Below are 19,839 nucleotides of genomic sequence, written 5' to 3' on the forward strand. Positions count from 1 at the left end.
TGATTCTATTAGCACGCAGTGCATCATTTAGCCAGGGAGCAGGAGGGGACTGACGAGCCGGCCGCGATGTGAGAGGACAGAGAAAGTCCAGAGAGGATGAGAGAGTCGAGAGGAGAGTTTTTGCAGCAGCGTTTGGAGGCAGGAGTTGGAACGAGTCAGAGGAAGGGAGGGCTGAGAGCACCGATGAGGTAAAGGTAGAGGGGGAGAGGGAACGGAGGTTACGGCGGACAGGAGCAGAGTTAGAAGAGATGAGGTTGTTATGTTTGGAAAGGGGTAGAGAGAATGAAATGAAGAAGTGATCGGAGGTGTGGAGCGGGTTTACAGAGAGGTTAGAAGTAGAGCAGTTCCTTGAGAATATGAGATCAAGGACATTGCCAGCTTTATGAGTTGGTGGGGATGGAGACAGTGAGAAAGCAAAGGTGGTTAACAGAGATGTTAGTTTGTCTATCTTCCCTGTCTGGAGGTTGAAGTCTCAGAGAAGTACAGCGGGAGGGCCAGTTTCAGGGATGTGTGAGAGGAGATTATCTAACTCCTCCAAGAAGTCCCCCAAGGCGCCTGGTGGACGGTAGAGAACAACAATGGTTAATTGTATAGGATGGGTTACTGTGACGGCATGGAATTCAAAGGTGGAAGGAGTGAAATTAGGTAGCTTGAAGAGGGAAAAGCTCCATTTGGGAGAGAGCAGGAGACCAGTGCCACCTCCTCTGCCAGAGGGTCTGGGTGTATGGGAGAAGGAATATGCTGTGGAGAGAGCTGCTGGGATGGATGTGTTGGATGGAGTGATCCAGGTCTCCGTGAGAGCAAGGAAATCCAGAGACTGCAGGGAAGCGTAGCCAGAGATGAAGTCAGCCTTAGGGACAGCTGACTGGCAGTTCCACAGGCCCCCTGAAACGAGATGTTGGATCTCAGTGGAGCATGTGGGATAGACGAGAGCAGGCCGGTGAGATCTAGGAGAAACACGGGGCCAGTGATAATTGCGAGAAGACACATGAACAGGAATGCAGAAAATACACATGATTAAAGCATGAGGGGCTAGAGAACCCAAGAGAATTGAATAAAACTAAATAAAACTAAATAACACCAGCGATACTTGGCGCAATCAGAGTAGGATTTGCCTCCTCTTTGCCTCCCACGTGACTCACACAGGACTCTTAATGTCTTTGTCAGTCTTCGTCAAGCTGAAGCTGACGCTCCAGGAAAATGCAACTTAAGATGGATACCTGATTGCTCAGTTCTCACAGCTTTGGGGGCACGCCCCTGTAATTAGTTAATTATTTTCTGCTGATGGGCGACAGCAGAGTCTTCCTGCCTATTGAAATGCACACTTGAGGGGCGTGACTCACTGAGACCTGAGTTACGCCTGGAGTTGAGCAGATCTGAGATTTTAAAATCTCTCAGAAATCGCCGTTTTAGCTACAATAACTACAGAACAATTATACAGAGTAGAATAAATGAAACAGAGAAGTCTATTTAAACAAGAATATAACTTACAGTGATTGCTGAGTCAGTATCGATAGTGTCCTCGCCGATTCTGGAAGCACACTGAGTTATTCTGATTTCAAATGCGCTATTTAAAATGTTTTTGCACTTCCCGCAATCAGCAGAGTCTTCCTGCCTATTGAAATGCACACTTGAGGGGCGTGACTCACTGAGACCTGAGTTACGCCTGGAGTTGAGCAGATCTGAGATTTTAAAATCTCTCAGAAATCGCCGTTTTAGCTACAATAACTACAGAACAATTATACAGAGTAGAATAAATGAAACAGAGAAGTCTATTTAAACAAGAATATAACTTACAGTGATTGCTGAGTCAGTATCGATAGTGTCCTCGCCGATTCTGGAAGCACACTGAGTTATTCTGATTTGAAATGCGCTATTTAAAATGTTTTTGCACTTCCCGCAATCAGCAGAGTCTTCCTGCCTATTGAAATGCACACTTGAGGGGCGTGACTCACTGAGACCTGAGTTACGCCTGGAGTTGAGCAGATCTGAGATTTTAAAATCTCTCAGAAATCGCCGATTTAGCTACAATAACTACAGAACAATTATACAGAGTAGAATAAATGAAACAGAGAAGTCTATTTAAACAAGAATATAACTTACAGTGATTGCATTATAATGTAATGTAATGTAATGTAATGCTTGCGGGATGCTTTTTCCTGTGATAATAGATCACTTTTTATCATCCGACTTAAATCACTTATCTTTCAATGTCTTGATCCTAAACATTTCTATATTTCTAACATTGGTGTTCTTTTCCTCCTCTCTCCCTTCAGAATAGCATCCTGTCCACCGGTACCGGTCGTAGTCGGAACTCTCCTCTGACTGAGAGATCCACGCTGGGCCAGGGCATCCAGAACGGCAAGGACAGGTACCCACACACACAAAGACACATGCACACACGAGGTAAAAAGAGACGCACCACTGGTGTCTCACACACTCTATTTCAAGGAGTCTCAGTGTTAGTGAGGATGCACTGCACTTACTCATAAACACACACACACTCTGGTTTGTGAATGAAGCCGGCCCGCAGCTGTCTTGGTGTCTGAGCTCCAGACCTTGGCCGGTCTCTCCAATGCTCTGCCAGCTGGCTCAGGGAGGCCCTCAGCTCTCTCCCCCCGGGGTGGGGTGAGCCCTCCTGGAAGAGGAAATCTGGCTCCCTTGGGAATTTAGGCCAACCCTTCAGTAGATTACAGATTACCCCTGGTGGTGGAGTGCCATTCAGAGCACAGGCAGGGTTCGATGGACACACACCCACTCAGTAAACACACCCGCAGGTTGACATATGCTAAGACACAGACCTCTTTTGGCATTCAAATCTAATCCTTCTCCTTTTAACAAAATATTCTGCTGCAATGAAATATCCCCCCAGTTGAATCAAAGTTTTTGCCCAAAGTCCAATCAGGGAAAGAAGGTTTTAGTAGGTATGAACCTCAACAAATGACAATAATCTTAAAGTCAAAACAAGCTTACTTTCAGCCATCAGGTTTAGCCATAAATCATGCCTCGCCCTCCTTTTTGTGTAATATTCCCTCCCTTTCCCCTCGCTCATTTCATGCTTCCAGATCTCCTTTTTTTTTACCACTTCAAACAATTCCAAAATAAAAATACTACATTTCGGAGTTGCTCGATTGTCGGTTAATCTTTAGTTTATTATAAAAAAACACTTTTTTGCGGTACTTTGAGTAGACCCGGGATCGTACAGTGCCGAATACGCGTCCACACATACCACCATCACTCATGCTTAACCAGCCATATGCTTTGTGTGCTTTCTCATGAACATTAAACATTAAGCCAAACCATAATCCCTACTGTGATGCAGTGTTCATTGTCATTACTGCTTTATTGCCTGTTCATGATTCTCAAATGACCTTTGTCCCTGGAATAGTGCCTAACCTATAACATCATTTAAAATGTTGTATTGAATCCTGATAAATGTGTTTTTGTTCCTAGTCTAAGCACTATGCCCGTGATGATGAGGTCATTTGAGACAGCATTTTTTGGGTTGTTTTTAGCACTGTGGGTCTAATAGCTGTGCTAGACTCTGCTAACTTAGTTGTTGTCATCTGCTTTGATTTTTAAAGTAACTTTATTTGATCAACATTAATGCTTTGAAGTTTGGGCTTTTAAACATGTTACACCCCCCAACCCTCCCAATTCTCTCTTTCTAATTGTCTTCGTTTGGTGTTCTTTCGTCTGAGCTCTCAGTCACATTTTCTCGGCGCCTCTTACTTTTCCTTTGTGTCCAGTTTCCTATTTTCCTCCTTGTCTTTATATAAATCTTTCTTATTCTCCCCTCTCTCTCTAAGGAGATTAGGCAGACTTGTGATGGAATATTAACTCTTAGTGGCATTAATATGGTCCCTGTACTGCCTCCTAATAGGCTTACATATACACAGAAATATCTACACAAACTCATTGACACACACACAGGCTTAAATATACATGTCACCCATGCTCAATCGCTTGCCACACGCTGGGCTATCAGTGAATGCCGTTATTTTTCCATCACTAGCCGCACTAATCTCCATCGGAAAGAAAGTGTGCGTTTGTCTCGGTGTTTATTTTCTGTGTAATTAGCAGCTGTTGGTTGACCTCTATAAAAGTGTCCCTCTCTCCCGTTGCTCATTCCTCTGCCCTCTCTTCGTCTCTCTCTCTCTGGTACCACTCTGCGCTGTCTCTCACTGTGTGTGTGTATAAAGTCAAGTCAGAGCTGTCGGTTATGTGCGGAGCTTTTTAGCTAATTACGAGAAAGTTCAGGAAACAGCCAGTGCTGTTTTTGCTCAAGTTATTCAATAAACGATGCTTTGTTACACATCTTGTTTAGATTGTTAGCATTAGAAAAGGATTGGAGAGGAATGGGACAGGTCAGATCTATAAAATGTCGACTTCAGGCGTCAGTGATAATTCTTAAACAGAACAATGAGAGAAGCTTTATTTTCTGCCAATCATCTTATCGTCTCATGCAGAAAGTCAGGACCCTAACTGTAACCAGAAAGGGAGCACCAGAAATGTTGGCTTTAATATAGATTTTAGATATTTATCTCAGCAATGTAGCAAACTTGATTGAATTATTTCCTATTAATGATTCCTTAATCATAAGTTAATTTTTCCCAACATTCAGTCTGTAAAATATCTAGAAATGTATACTTTGCTGAGCCCAAAGTGACATCCACAAACTGCCTTTTTTGTCCAACCATCACTCAATTTATTTACATCATAATAAACTCAACAAGCAAATATTCCCAGTGAGGGAAAATACAAAGAATTCATCAAAATTGGATGTTCGCATATAACAAATATTTGTATGGCACAGTTCTTGTAATACTGTATACTGCAGATATCTTCAAATAAGCACTTTGTACCTTAAGATGGATAAACAAAGATATTTACACGCTGAAAGGGATCCGTTAGACAAATGTAGTTGTAGTTAATCCTGCGTAGCAATGCTTTGCACATTTCTGTAATGTTTGTAACCTGACTTTGTCCGCATTATTTGTCTTGAGTGATTCCAGTCTTTCTAGCCAATAGAAAAGTGTGTTGTGTGTTTGTCTTCTGTGTGATGCCTTTTTGTTTCGGGTAGACTTCACATGAAAACAGAAGAGGAACACAGTCAGCCTTTGATGGTGCCCTCTGATTGTTTTTTGTTATGTGAAAACACCATGAAGCAATGCTAACAACAAAAAAAGACCAACTTTTCTTCTTTGTTCCTGTCCTTTCCGTTGTGTGTTTTCTGTCTCGTTTTGTCTCTACTTCCTCTGTTATCTCCCCCCTCCCCCTTACTATGTTTTAATAAGTGCTGCTTCTAACCATGCTCCACCTCACCTCCCCGCCCATCCACACACAAACCCCGCCCACTGTGTTTGTGTGAATGTGTGTATGCTTGTGTTTGTGTCACCTTTTTGGTGTGTTTGTCCCGTGTCTGTCACGTTCTGTCGGTGTGTGTGTGTGTTGGGCGGGGTATTCCTCCAATCCCTCCCCCCTCCTCTCAGCCTAAACACTCCGGGCTCCCGCGCCTCCACTGCCTCGGCTGCTGCTGTCCTCTCCTCCTCCTCCTCCTCCTCCTCGCGTCCCCGTCATCAAAAGTCCCTCTCCTCCTCCAATCATCCATGCCCCTCTGACCTGCACGCACCACGGCCCAGGCAAGTCTCTCACTCACACACACATACACACACACACACACACACACACACACACACACACACACACACACACACACACACACACACACACACACACACACACACACTCAAACACACACTCTCCCTGCCTCAGCCCCTTCCAGCTCATTAACTCGGCACAGATCATCATCCTTCCCGCAAGAACTGGATGGACTAAAAGGAAAGAGGAGAGAAGAAGGGATCAAATGTGGGCTCTGAAAACGTCCATCACTGCTGCATTAAAACAACTCTTTGATGATGTCATAGTACTTTTAAGACATAGAAAAAGCCTTTCACAAAGCAGGGAAATGTATCAAAGAGTAGGTGTTTTATCTGAAACAAAGAGCCCCACTTGCCAACAGACACCTCACTTACATTCACATTCACATGCATCTCATTTATTCTCAAATGTTTTATAGCTTTTTGTTTTGGAATGGTCTTTTTATCAACCTAAACCTGCCTCCTGCATTACTAGGTGTTGATATTACGAAAAGAGATCAAGCCTTTCCAAAAGGGTAAATTGGTGATCGAAAATGATGAGTCACTTGTGTGCAGTTTTGGAAAAGTATGCAATTAAATCTGGCAAACCTCCTATCTATAATTGTAGTGTAGCAGCAAATAGACGGCGTTAAATACTTAACATGAAACCGTTGTGGAGTTGCTGGTGATATCAAGGGTTGTTCTGAGTTTCCACATTTATATATTTACCGCTACAGCATCACCATAGTGAGACGTCCAGCTACCGTAGACTTAACAGTTACTTAGCAACAGCCAGTACAAGCTAAACTCCGCAACACTGGCCAATCAGTCACTCGCATACTTCCCACCACCCATAACTGAGCAGTCAGCCTGAGAACTAGATGAGCAGGTTTTTCACTGCAGCGACCTCTGACAGACAGGAGATGTTTTGTTTTGTTGTTTTATAAGGTGTTCTGTTTCCTGGCTTAAGAGAAAAACAGACTCATTCAGAGAAAAGACACGTATGAAGCAGGAATCAGGTTTCCACACACAGCTGGTGAACTGTTTGCAGGCCAGCTCCTTATATAACATTGGTTATATGCTGGCTTAATACGGAAATGTGCTGTACATCTGGAAACTTAGTCTAAGAAATCAAATATGTAAAGAAAGTTGAATGAGATAACATTTCCTAGAAAGCTTATGTTGACATTACAGAAGTAAAGTGTGGAAAAGTCCAAAGTATAACCTCAACCTATCCCTGATTAATTGACTATGTTGTTGTAAAAAAACATTATTCAGCATCTAAAACGAAGTTGACATTTGCAGGAACATTTCTAAGCTGTTCAGACCTTTACAGCTGACCTGCTAACTAGTGATCTTGCCCACAGAAGTGCATTAGTGAGAGTCTGTGTCAATTGTTTGGATGCTGAACAACAATCTCCTAGGCAAATAAGAGTTCAGAATGTATGTGGAGCAGAGAAAGTCTAATGGTGGTCTGATAAAGAGTAAAGGTGTACTTTATCTACGCAGATGGAGAGTCAAATATGAATATTTTTAATATTTTAATGGACAATATATTCCTAATATCTGGTAAACACAGTTTCATTGAGTGCTTCTCTGAGCCTCACTCCTCTGCATTCTGATTCCAATGGATGGCCTGCCTGCTAAAATAAACTAAAGTGTTCTGTGGTCAACAAAAAATACAGATCTAATAATTGTGACGATGCATGTTTTTTTCTGAAATGGTATCTGACTTACTGTTGCATGTATAAATGTATAATATTATGTAATATGCATAATATACATTTGGTTTTCTGACATGTTGTGTTTGTGGACAGAAGGATTTTCCCAGGGTGTACAAATCAAGCTCAATCCTGTGTAAAGAAGTAATAGTAGCAATACATTCCCCACAGCCTCTGTTGTTCTCAGAGTTGGCTGAGTGCTCTCATTCACACTCAATCTGCTTTGTAAACCCCCCTTTTAGTTAGGAAGTTGCCTGGGAAAACCCCGTCTTCATTAATGTAATGTGGCGTGTCTCGTTGAATGAATGAAGCAGTAATCACCTGACTGTCTGGTTGATCATCTGTGTGTGTCAGCCGTCTTTATACTTGTCTTTTGGTGTGTTGTTTAAGTTGCCTGCTTGATAGTGTCTGTTTCAAAGGCTGCTTTGATACAGATATAATTTATACCACTTTTTCTGACCCTTGAGTCACTTTATACCGTGGACATTATACATAACATTATAATGGTCTTTGAAAATGTTCCTTAGCTACTTTAAAGTGGGAATAAGATTGAACTTTTAGTTAATTTGGCCACTCTTTTTTTTTACTGGTTACAGCATCAGTTTAATACAAGTCCCTGCAAACTAGGAGTAGCAAAACAATCCTTTACTTAAATATTATAACAAGTGGTATATTAGTTCAGAATCAGGGAACCCAGCCTTTCTTGAGACGGTTGTATAGTGGAAACCCACCACAAATGTCAGACTGGCCCTCTGGCTGTTTGTGCTTTTTGTCTGCTCCATGTTGAAGTCTTGTTCTGTTGCATGCGTCGTTCAGCAGTGAGCTTGGGATGTTCAGAACCTGGTTGGGAACGCTGGAGAGAAGGTACCGCTCCAAAACATAGACTGTACCCTCAGTGAGGGTTAGGACTCTTTTCTCAGAACATAGTCTGTGACCTGATGTCCCACCCACTCCTCTTTTATCCAGCTGTCCCCAATTACCCTTCTAAAAAACACCACTCACGAATTAACATCATTTTTAACAACCTGTTTTACTGCACGAGTATTCATGATGTACTGTAATGAGGCAGCAAGGCTGTACAAAGCCAGCACCACATTTGTATAACTTAGAGGTGCTCTGGACTATATGCAAATGAAGTATGCTTACTAGCATGAAAATCATCCTGATGACACACCTTCTGCTGATGATTACAGGATGACACTACTCTTCTCCTAAAGTGACAATGCAGTGCTTTTATATTTAAAAGACAATGGTAAAGCTATTTTTCTCCTTGCATTCAACAGCCAACTTCATAATCATATGTGAAACTGATCTCCACTAACCTCTTGATCCAGCCTTTTTATCCTATCCATAGAGGATCTGTGTGTTCGTGCACAACTTTAACATATCCACATCAAATGGAAGGACTTGTTAAAGCTGTTCATCACAGTGTTAGTGTGCAAACTGGCCTCTTTCCTTTGTAGAGTTTTAGAGGTCTGCATGGGACTGCTTTAATTTGTTTCTCATTGGAGTAACCTTGTCCTGCAAATGAAACGTGTACTATGTATTATGGTAGTCCCATTGCAGCCCTCTAATGCAGACAGTCCACTCATATTCACTTCTAATTCATTCCACTCTGTCACTGTTTTTAGTGTGGGTGCTTTTTTGCAATTTCTGTCTGTTGTGTTTGCCATCTGCCGCAGGTGTACTGCTGGAAAATGCTCACACACAAGCCTACAAAGCAAATGCAAGCTTTAAGCTCAAGTGTATGTGTTGTTTATTTTCCTGTGTGAGAGAGAGAGCGCGCTTGGAGTTTGTGATACATTGCCCCACGGTCAAAGCAAAGAGGATTAGAACTGTGTCTCTGTGACCTAAACGTGGCCCTAAATATTGACTTGGCTGATTTAAGGGATTAAATGAAACATCAGGATTAGCAGACGTTGATACTTGTATGACCTTACACTCAGGTAAGTAGCACTCCAGACGGAACGAGATGTTTGTCTAACTGTTTGTTCCTCTCCTCTTCACTCCCATCCCCTCTCCATCTACTTCCTCCCACACCACCTTGCTTTCTTCTTCTTCATTTGCACCTCCTCTCCTCTGCTGCTTCTCTCATCACACCTTCCAAACTCTTCTCCTTCCCACTCTTCCTCTACAGTGCCACGACTCAGCGGCCTCCCGGTGCCTCCCCCTCTGCCCACAACATCAGCAGCGCTGCCGCGTCAGACCGTACCAACTTCTCCCGAGGGGTGGGCATCCGCAGCACATTCCATGCAGGCCAGCAGCGGGGGGCCCGGGACCAGCAGGGCTCCGCCTACCCCGGGGGCCCGGCGTCCCCGTCACTGTCACATGGCAACAGCCAGGCCCGGAGGACACACGGAGCCACGGGGATCTTCAGCAAGTTCACATCCAAGTTCGTACGCAGGTGAGCGGCGGAAAAGAGAGGGAGGAGCGTGGGGAAATGTAAAGTGGGAAAAGTTACAATTATACTCGGGGAAACATGTGGCAAAAGAACATTTGTATATTATCATGCAGTACTTTTACAGATTGAAGCTTTCTCTGAGTAGTTAGGTTTCAGCTTTAAAGGAGAAAATGATTAGGTTTACGTTACAAGTCATTTCATGTGCTCGTTTCCTCCACCGTACATCTATATCATCACTGGAGCATTTCTTTAGTGGGGCTGGTCTCTCCCCTATCACTAAACTTGCGCTGATCTGTGACTCTGCTCAGAGTAGAAAGGGAGAGGAAGGGAACAGCTGTGGCTCCTCTATAATTTTGCCTGCAGAGGCGGTGGCTGAGAAGCAATTTTGGTTTCGGTTCCACGTCTGGCCCAGTTTTCATCTCAGTCCTCCACTGCAATGTTGCAGCCCTAAAACGGCTCTCATGGGTATCTCGTTGTAATCAGAGCTAAACTAGTTTTATGTAGATGTTTTTGAATTTCTCTCTGGCTTTGTCCCTTTGATCTGACTCTGCTGTGTAAATACAGAGAGGTGAAGACGGCATTGTGGTGACAAAAGTGGAAGGGAAGGAAAAACCCAACAAGTATCTACTAACTCTTTGAATGAACTGACCTGATGTTCCTCCTTGTCTGCATTGGATTCTACTAGTTTCTATAGAAAAAAAGGTTGTCTAAATCCTTATAGAGCATGATGAAGTCTGTACACACCAGTCAGAATGAGAGGACAGTAGTGCACAGGAGACAAAGAACTGGCATATTATTATCAGAGAAGGAATTGAACACGTGGAGGAGAGGAAGTGACAGCAAGTCAGGGTTTAAAGGGGGAAATGTGTGAGGAAGGGAGTAAGAGGAAGAGTGTATGCAATGGAGCTTAAAAATAACAGAAGTTGAGCTTTGAAAGCTACAGAAAGTGTGTGTGTGTGTGTGTGTGTGTGTGTGTGTGTGTGTGTGTGTGTGTGTGTGTGTGTGTGTGTGTGTGTGTGTGTGTGTGTGTGTGTGTGTGTGTGTGTGTGTGTGTGTGTGTGTGTGTGTGTGTGTGTGTGTGTGTGTGTGTGTGTGTGTGTGTGTGTGTGTGTGTGTGTGTGTGTGTGTGTGTGTGTGTGTGTGTGTCGGAGGTACAGGCGCAGCCACTCTCTAGGCCTCCCACTCAGAGATACTGTAGCTCCGTGGCGACAGTATCCATGGTTACACCGGAGATATCACTTTTCCCTCAACTATAAATACCGGTAGTGGGGACACCTTGACACACACACACACACACACGCAACTTGGCATGCTGGTAGGAAGTCGAAGTGGTGGAGACAGAGAGATTGTGTTGCATTTGTGCAGTTTGACCACACACACACACACACACACACACACACACACACACACACACACACACACACACACACACACACACACACATACATAACACTAAAGCTATGTGTTTGATTAACATATCATATAACCTCATCACTGCACTTTTCTGCTTGGTCGGTAGTCCTTCACACAAATCAGTGTACTTGCATGTGTGTGTATGTGTGTGTGCTAGATTAAGTTTCTCAATGTGTGTTCAAGATTAAGTTGTTGCTTAACTTGTGCTTTTTCATTTGAAATGTGTCTTTGTGTGGAGAGGTGGATTTCTCTCCCCTCCTCCATGTGTTAACTCTTCACCTCACACAGACACTTTCTTTTCAGGAAGACTCTAAATGTGGTGGAGTGCTTCATTTTCATTTTGGGATGAGGGAGGGGGGGGGTGACTGTTCAAACTGGGTCTCTTAATGGAATGTTCCCACAGAGCTCATTAAATCCTTCTTAGGTGTTTTTGTGTGCGATTAATAATGTCTGTTCACACCACACGTGTACGGATTGAAAGTCGACGTCATTGACAATGATTTTTGTTTTTATTTTCCGTTATTTAATGTTGCTTCAACCCCAAATGACTGTGTTGGTCAGTTTGCTACTCAAAAGGGCAGCTTGTCTCTCTAATTCTAAACGTTTTTATATATACGTTTGTTTCTCTTTCTTTCTTTATCCCTCTTTTGTTTTTGTAGAAATCTCTCGTTCAGGTTTCCAAGAAGGTAGGCAACACCCCCAACGTTAAATATAACCCCTTGATATATACCCGTATACTCTCTTCTTCATATATATTTTACATATATATATATATATATATATATTTCCTCCCCTTTTGGTGTTTCGTGCAGCTTTTTGTTGAAATCTTCCTTTTTTGCCTTGAGCCTTTATCTTTTCTCCTTTTAATTTTTTCTGTGGTTGGCCCCCTTTTTTTTTTTATAGCCTTCTGGTTTTGTGTGTTTTGGCCCATTTTTTTATTTATTCTTTTTTTTTTGGACTAACTTCCCTTCACTCAGCCATACTTAACTCACTCACTCCATCATCACGCGGCACAATAACACCTCACCCTTCTTCCTCTTCGTCCCTCCCATCCACCTCCTCCTCCTCATACCCCTCTTTTCCCATGTATTTACTAGATAGTGTGTGAGCTTGTTTCCCCCTATAGCGTCCCGGATTTAGGTCAAGTCTTAATGGTGTAATAGATCAAACTACTCCCTTTTTTATTCTCTATTTCTTAGCTTCAGATGCAGGTAACGGTGTCCTAATTTGACCTTAATGGAGATCTTTGTTTCCTAATCCTAAAAGTAATGATGTAATATCCTAAGTATTAGTATTTTAGTGTTTAAGCGTTCTGTCATCTTAGTCTTGTCTTCCTAGGATTGTTGCTAACCATTATCAAAGCTAACGCCACATACCAAACTACCACCCATCTCACCTCTGCTTTCATCAGTTGATGACTAGACTTTCCATTAAAAGCTACTTTTTAGTCGTTGGTGTACGTTTGTGAGGATCCCAGAGGGGAGGACATATATGATAAGATATATAATGGTTGAGGTAGAGAGGAGGAGAGGACCCGGAAGGGACGAGGTCGCAGTGTTTCTCAGGCTGCACTCTTTTCTGGAGGCTGCACACTTCCTTTTCTCTTCCATCGCTCTGTTCTCACTCTGGCACTGGCTCTGTAACAGCAGCAGCAGCAGCAGCAGCAGAACTGGATGGCTTTGACCTACTCTGGCTGGAAAATACCCTTTCATGCTGTCAACTCACACAGATGACACATGATGCACACTCACAGACATAAACACACATTTTGTCTCAATGCTCATATAGATGCTTGCACTAAAACATGACGCATTGATATATGTACATAAACACATTTCACAACCACATGTGTGTCACTTGCTTTTGAGTGCTTTTTACCAGCAGGTTGGTCGATGGTCCTCTAATATGGACCATTGCTCCACCTGGTGGTTTGAAGTTCTACTATTTTTATTATTATCAGAGTAGTGATACACTATCTCACCTTTGTCCTTGTAAAGACTTCTCATAAATCTATACATTTGAAATATGAGAGTAATGAATAATAAATAATTAATCTGCCGTAAAATGACATTTAGAAATAAATGTATTTACATTGCTCTCTATTTTGGGGAGAAGTGCTCAATAACTTAAGCAAGATATTAAGACTTTATCTTTTCTTCCTTTTATGTCAAAGAGCCTTCCCCTGTGAGCTGTTTTGCATCCCATCATATCTAGCTAAATCATACAGAGCCTGCAAAATGGCACAAATGACCTACTTTTACATTATTCACCAATTATGTTATTTGAGAAAAACCCTTGTGTAACATTTCTCCACTCCTCCCACTTGTCATTTCCCATGTTTAATATGATTTAACCATGTTTCTTTTGCAGCAGGTATTTTACATGTTTTATTTTAATGGGGCAAAAGAGGAATGATGTCTTTTCCCACTACAAAATGAATTTAAGACCAAAAACTGTTGAATTTGTCATGTTCGTGTCACTTTCCTTCCATTGTCTGCACGTGTTTAGCTGTCTTTCGTTGTCGTCTGCTTTTCTCTGTTGAGTTTGTCTCGTGTGTTTTCAGTCTGATGGTATGAGAGAGACCTTGTGCGTGTGTGTTACATATGTGTTATAATATAGGATTTTTAAACAGCCTATGTGTAGGTCAAATGTTACTAATACAGGTTTTAATGCAGTGCTGGGATCAATAATGTTCCTAACCTCCTTTAGTTCTAACGACTCGCCCTCACCGTGCCGACTGTTCTGTTCCAAACCATTCCATTCCACATCGCTCCATGTTACATTGTAATACCCACATTCCGTTTTGTTCCAAATTTCTCCATATAACATTATGTTACCAACATTCCATTTAGTTGGTACCATTCCATTTTGTTCCAAATTTCTCAATAACATTGTTACCAACATTCCATTTAGTTGGTACCATTCCATTTTGTTCCAAATTTCTCAATAACATTGTTACCAACATTCCATTCAGCTGGTTCCAATCCGTGTCAAATTGTTCCACGTTAGATTGTTTTACCAACCATTCCATTCTGTACCAAATGGCTCCATGTTACATTGTCACCTAACATTGTATTCTGTTGGAACCCATTCCATTCTGTTCCAAATTGTACAATGTTACATTTTGTTACGAGCATTCCATTCAGTTGGAACCCATTCCATTCCATGCCTTTCCACTCTGATCCAACAAGCAGAAACGTTGACATTTTTTCAAACTTTTCAATCAGTTGAATTTCTATTCGCACCATCCTCCGTCACCCACCTTGCACCAGCTTCTTCTCATTTCCTTGACCACATTTCCCCAAATAATTGGCAGTTATATTTAGAGTCAGACAACTTTTGTTCATTAGATTTGCATTAAATGTGTCTTTGCAACAGCAATAATGCAACTCAAAATGAATAGAAGTCCATCAACATTACAACACTGCATGATACACACAAGTATTTATACTTTTGAAATGATTAATAACTTGGGACAGACTTAACACATAAACGTTAGATGGCTGGTGCAACTCAACCCATGAAACCCTCCTCCTCTTGAGGGCAGAGTGGACTGGCACTGGGATCTACGCGCCGTGCAGTTGAATTAAATGTGAACAGTTGGAGTGGAAACTAGATATTTTGGTGCTCGATGTGTTTGAGTTGGAACGTTCAGTCTGGCACGGCGAGCAGCGACTGACTGACTATCTGTGTAAGAGTCCAGATGTTGCCCTTAGCCCTGAAAAAGACTAAACTTTTGTTGATTTTTCTCGAGGAGTCCGTATGAGGGAGAGGGTCGGGATGAGGGGAGCAGGTGAGAAACAGAGCAGCCCGAAAACCCCCTACAAACCCCCCAGACTCTACCAAACCCGCCTGCCAATCAGTAGACTGGAGCCTATCAGTAGATGATCTCTGAGCTTGTTGTGAATGGGGGGGTTGCAAACTGGGATTAAATTGGTTGGTGGTGGTGTTAATGGCTTGACCAATCAGGGGACGGGAGATTAGCGGTGAATGGTAGCATCCCTGAGTGTGTGCTGGTGTGGACCTGCATGTGTGTGTGCGGGGAAATCAAATTTTAAAGGACCCACATGTGTGTTTGTGTGCGAGCAGGTTTAAATTTCAGGTGTTAATCCATATTTCTAGAGATGATGCACGCACACAAACACACACAGGGGAACTCAAAGACATGTTGCTTTTGTTTTTATTTCCGCAACCTCATCATCTCCCTCTTCCTCTCAATCATTTCTCCCTCCTCCTCTTCCCCTCCTATTTTTGTCTCTACTTTTAAATATTTCTCTCGATTCTCACTTTTTTTCCTATTTGCTCCTTTCTTCTTGACCCTCCCTTCTCTTTGTCTTCCTTCTTCTCCTCTTGTCTTCCCCCACCTCTCTTCTTCTTCTTCTTCTTCTTTTTCTTCTTCTTCTTCTTCCTCTCTCCCACCCCTCACCCAGGTCTATGCTGAGCAGCACAGTGGACAAGTCGGAGAAGACGTCCGGCGGGGTCCTCTCCTCTTCCAACAACGATGAGAACAACTCCTCCCCAGGGTCTGGTAACACCGGTAGGTTTGCTTTAGGAACTCTGCTCTAATGATGGAAATAGTAGAACCAACACAGTGGTATTCTGGTAGCATTCTTTCAATGATTATGTCCTAAAGTTTTCCAATTATAACACCTTAAAATGACCTTTTATCACATTGCTTCATTGGGCTGAATTAATGTGGTTTACGGGAGCATTTAAACCCAAGATAAACCGATTTTGCTGTAATTTAAAAGCAAAGTGTATAAATATTATGCCGAAGTAACTCCATTATAATGCAGATGTGTTGAAAGTCTACATTAATGCTTAGTCAGGTCAGTCCGCAAGAGAACAAGCATAACACTTTTAAAATGCTAGTTTTCGGAATGGAGTTCTTTTCAATCAGTGCAATGCTAACATTTTAGCATTGCACTTCCTCTTAGTTCTTTTTCCTCTTTTCACTTTGCCTCTTTTACCCATTATTTGTATCATCCCTTCTTACTTGTATTTATTATTATTCAATGAGAACAAGCAGGAAACGCAAACAAAGACACAGCAACAAGAAGATGACATTCCCATTTCATACATTTTTTAAATACAATAATAAAATAACGTAATAACACTAATTTGAAAAGAACAAAACTGAAATAAAAAATCTGTAGTTTTTGCCTCTTGCCTGATTATTACTCTTACCTAATCTCCCCTCTCCTCCCCCCTCAGGTGGGACCGGCACCCCCCCGGCCATCGGCCTCCAGAAGGAGTCGGTGAAGCCTCGCTCGCTGCGCTTCACCTGGTCCATGAAGACCACGTCGTCCATGGAGCCGGCGGAGATGATGCGCGAGATCCGCAAGGTGCTGGACTCCAACAGCTGCGAGTACGAGCTGCGCGAGCGCTACATGCTGCTGTGCGTGTCGGGAAACCCCGCGCGAGACGACTTCGTCCAATGGGAGATGGAGGTGTGCAAGCTGCCGCGGCTCTCCCTCAACGGCGTGCGCTTCAAACGCATCTCCGGCACCTCCATCGCCTTCAAGAACATTGCCTCAAAGATTGCCAACGAGCTCAAACTGTGAGTGCGGAGGAGAGAGGTTCAGAGGTGGGAGGGTGAAGAGGGGAGGTAGGGAGGAGGATGCTGTAAGTGGAGGTCAGGAGGTAAGCTACAGGGTGGGATCACTTTAAAAAGAAAGCCGATTGTTATGTGGACAAAGGTCTGAAGTAGGGCTATCGGTTCCTCTGAGACTAGAAAAGCGTTGTTTTCTAGAAGTTCCTTAAGTTCACGAGGCCATTAGAAACTCTGAGTCCGTGTCCTCTGAGTCGTGAAGTACTTATAGACCGAGGGTCTTCTCTCCCCGCTGGGCTTTTCTTTCGTCACGTTCTACTTAGACGTTCCACTCTTCTGCATGTCCGCTCTGCTCTCTGTTTATTTAGTCGTCTCACTTTGATCACTTTGACCACTCCTGTCACTTCTTCCTGCTATTTATTCAGTTTGTTCTGCACGGTTCTGCTGCCAGCTCTTTTTGTGTAGGAAAGACAACCGGGTAAAAATCGGAGGGGGGGGGTTAAGATGGAGGACAAAGTGAGTGGAGGAATTGCTGATAATAAAAGAAAGCCAACGTTCTCTCTGAATCTCTAACAAGTGAGGATCGATGGAAAGTGTGGAGCCTTATTTTGCTGGAATTCTCATGAAAGGAGTCTAGATTTGAATTTGTTCTGATTCTCCTCCGACTCTGAATGGACTCCAACTGAGCCGGGACTTTGGTTGCTGAAACCCCCCCCCTCTCACACACATGCACACACACACACACACACACACACACACACACACACACACACACACACACACGGACTTTGGATGGAAAGACTATGCTGTTGTTGGTTAAAGGACCCTCTTCACCCTCCTTTAAAAATGAACTTTAAAAATCCGCCTGATCCATCCTCCACACACACACACACACACACACACACACACACACACACACACACACACACACACACACACTCTTCAACCCTCTAATTTCTAACTCGGCACAAACACATCCATGTTTTCGCCTCTTCACTCCCTTTGTCTTCCTCACTCATTAATTTCTCTCATCGAGTCATGATGACATCATCGATAGTTCTTCAAGTCTTTCTTTTGTTTGTTTTGTTAATTTCTTCTTCTTTTATGGCTTTTAAAAAAGAGTTGTGCACTGGAAAAGAGGGGTGAACGAGGGAGGGACGGACAGTTTGTGGACGGGGTTGTTGATTTTACGTTGCCTTTCTTTGTAGAATTTAAATGTAAGGGTTTGTTCTTGTTGTCAGCACATACATGCTCAAATGATTTATTTGTATTTTTTTTTTATTATTGTTGGTATCACTTCGGTTGGCATCACGCCTTCATATCCAGAATGTCAACCCTGAACCGACGCATTTCTACCCCCCCACATCCGCTTTCTGCTACTCCCAAACACACACCTTTTGGAGTATGTAACAAACAGTATGTGTGTATGTGTGTGTGTGTGTGTGTGTGTGTGTGTGTGTGTGTGTGTGTATTATAAAAGATCACTGGAAGACAAAAAAAAAGAATCGACAACGACGAATGGTGAATTATTTTCTTCTTCTTTTGATTTGATAATATATTTTTGTGTCGTTGGAAATTTCGGGGGGGGGGGGTTGTACAGATTTGGATTTCTCGGGGTGGGGGGGGGGGGTGGGGTGTGAAGGGTCACGTCGGATCATATCATTGCTGCCTTTTTTTTTCTGTGTAGTGCACCTTTAACACACAGCTCATAGTTTATCGGATTAAACACAACCCCCCTCAAGTGCAGATGGATGTATTTAAAGATGGCGGTGGTGACGACTACTGCTCGGCCTTTTTTTTTTCTCCGTTCATCTGTTCATTTTTAAGGCCTTATGGAAGCAGAGAGACTTGTTCGCCAAACGTTCTCGTATCACAGCACACGTTCAAACCAGATGACGTCACTTCCTTTCTCCCAAGAAGAGGGGTTAGAGAAGGGGGGGCGGGGGGGACAATGCCTGGTCCCGTCTCCTGGTAACTTTATTTCTTTCTTTCTCACAATGACACACTGTCGTTTTATTATTTTAGATTTCAGTTTTTAATACGTCAGATTTTTTTTTTTCAAAGTTGATCATTGTATTAAGGTGCTGGGTATTGGATTCTAATTATTATTCTGGCTGTTGCTGTTATATTATCTCTTTCAGGGTTGATTTTATTTTACATTTTCGTTTTACATTGCTGTAATTGACATTGATTTTAAATGTGTTTTGAGCAAACTGTAACTGTAGTGGTGGGTTTGGGGTTGGGAGGGGTGATCAACTCCTGAAAAATGTATTATTTGTTTTTTTTTGTTGTGCAAAGACAAAATGATGAAAAATTACAATGATAGTAATAAAAACAATGATATAATGATAGTCTGCCTCTGGAATCCGTTATGCCGAAAGCAAGACACATTTGTTTCAGACAAAAAAAACTCTTCTTTCAGTCATGTCAGATTATGTTGAACTACATAATGATTGGTAACATTTTAATTGTTCTGAGCACATGACTAAAGGTGTCCTAAAGTTTCCCCATTTGAGCAAAAGAGTCCGAACAAATCAAGGTTTTTTCACAGGCTCATTATATGAATATATGTTCTGTTTGGTTTCAAATGTAAACCCCCTTTTTGAGGTAATTCAGCTCTAATCCCAGACACAACCATTATGAAAAACCTGGAATTGCTGCTTAAAAGAATATTTCACTAAAACTCTTGAGTCATGCAACAAAACAAACTGGTCAGTCATTCATGTAAAAAGGGCAATTTTGGGGATGAAATATTCCATTAATAGTCTGAAAAACGTGAATTGCTGCTTATTTGTTAGTATTTGGTGGGTAGCATTTAAGACAGTATTTGGTATCAGGAGCCCATTGAATAAATGAATTTGGTTTAAGTTTCATCTTGATAAACAAGATGAATATGTTCTGCTAGTTTAGATCCTGTTTATCTGTTAGACGCTGTGATGTTCCACATCAGCAGGAGGGGGCGTCAACCGACTGTTTCCTTTGCAGGTGTGTGTGTGGGGGAACTGGGTCACTTTAAGCTGTGCAGGAAGTGTTCCTCAGCTTCAGAGAAACATTGCACCAGTTATATTTATACCCGTAAGTATATATTATTTTGTCAGACTTTTGATGTTACGT

General features: G+C 42.4%; 1 protein-coding gene across 18 annotated transcripts in view; it reads left to right on the plus strand.

Moving 5' to 3' along the window:
- The window catches only part of mark2b (MAP/microtubule affinity-regulating kinase 2b), a 68,708-nt gene that overhangs the window by 37,266 nt on the left and 11,603 nt on the right, over window positions 1–19,839 (plus strand). For 6 of the 18 annotated variants that reach the window (XM_079670751.1, XM_079670763.1, XM_079670761.1 and 3 more), the window contains exons 15-21: window positions 2,277–2,371; window positions 5,493–5,642; window positions 9,498–9,764; window positions 11,834–11,860; window positions 14,932–14,967; window positions 15,605–15,711; window positions 16,389–16,734. In XM_079670751.1, the coding sequence (XP_079526877.1) occupies window positions 2,277–2,371; window positions 5,493–5,642; window positions 9,498–9,764; window positions 11,834–11,860; window positions 14,932–14,967; window positions 15,605–15,711; window positions 16,389–16,734 (1,028 nt within the window). Of the gene's footprint in view, window positions 1–2,276; window positions 2,372–5,492; window positions 5,643–9,497; window positions 9,765–11,833; window positions 11,861–14,931; window positions 14,968–15,604; window positions 15,712–16,388; window positions 17,665–19,839 lie in introns of those variants that run through there. The other 12 variants (XM_079670752.1, XM_079670756.1, XM_079670755.1 and 9 more) reach the window with 6 other exon arrangements.

This window comes from Notothenia rossii, assembly GCF_949606895.1.
Source record: "Notothenia rossii genome assembly, chromosome: 3".
Lineage (NCBI taxonomy): Eukaryota > Metazoa > Chordata > Actinopteri > Perciformes > Nototheniidae > Notothenia > Notothenia rossii.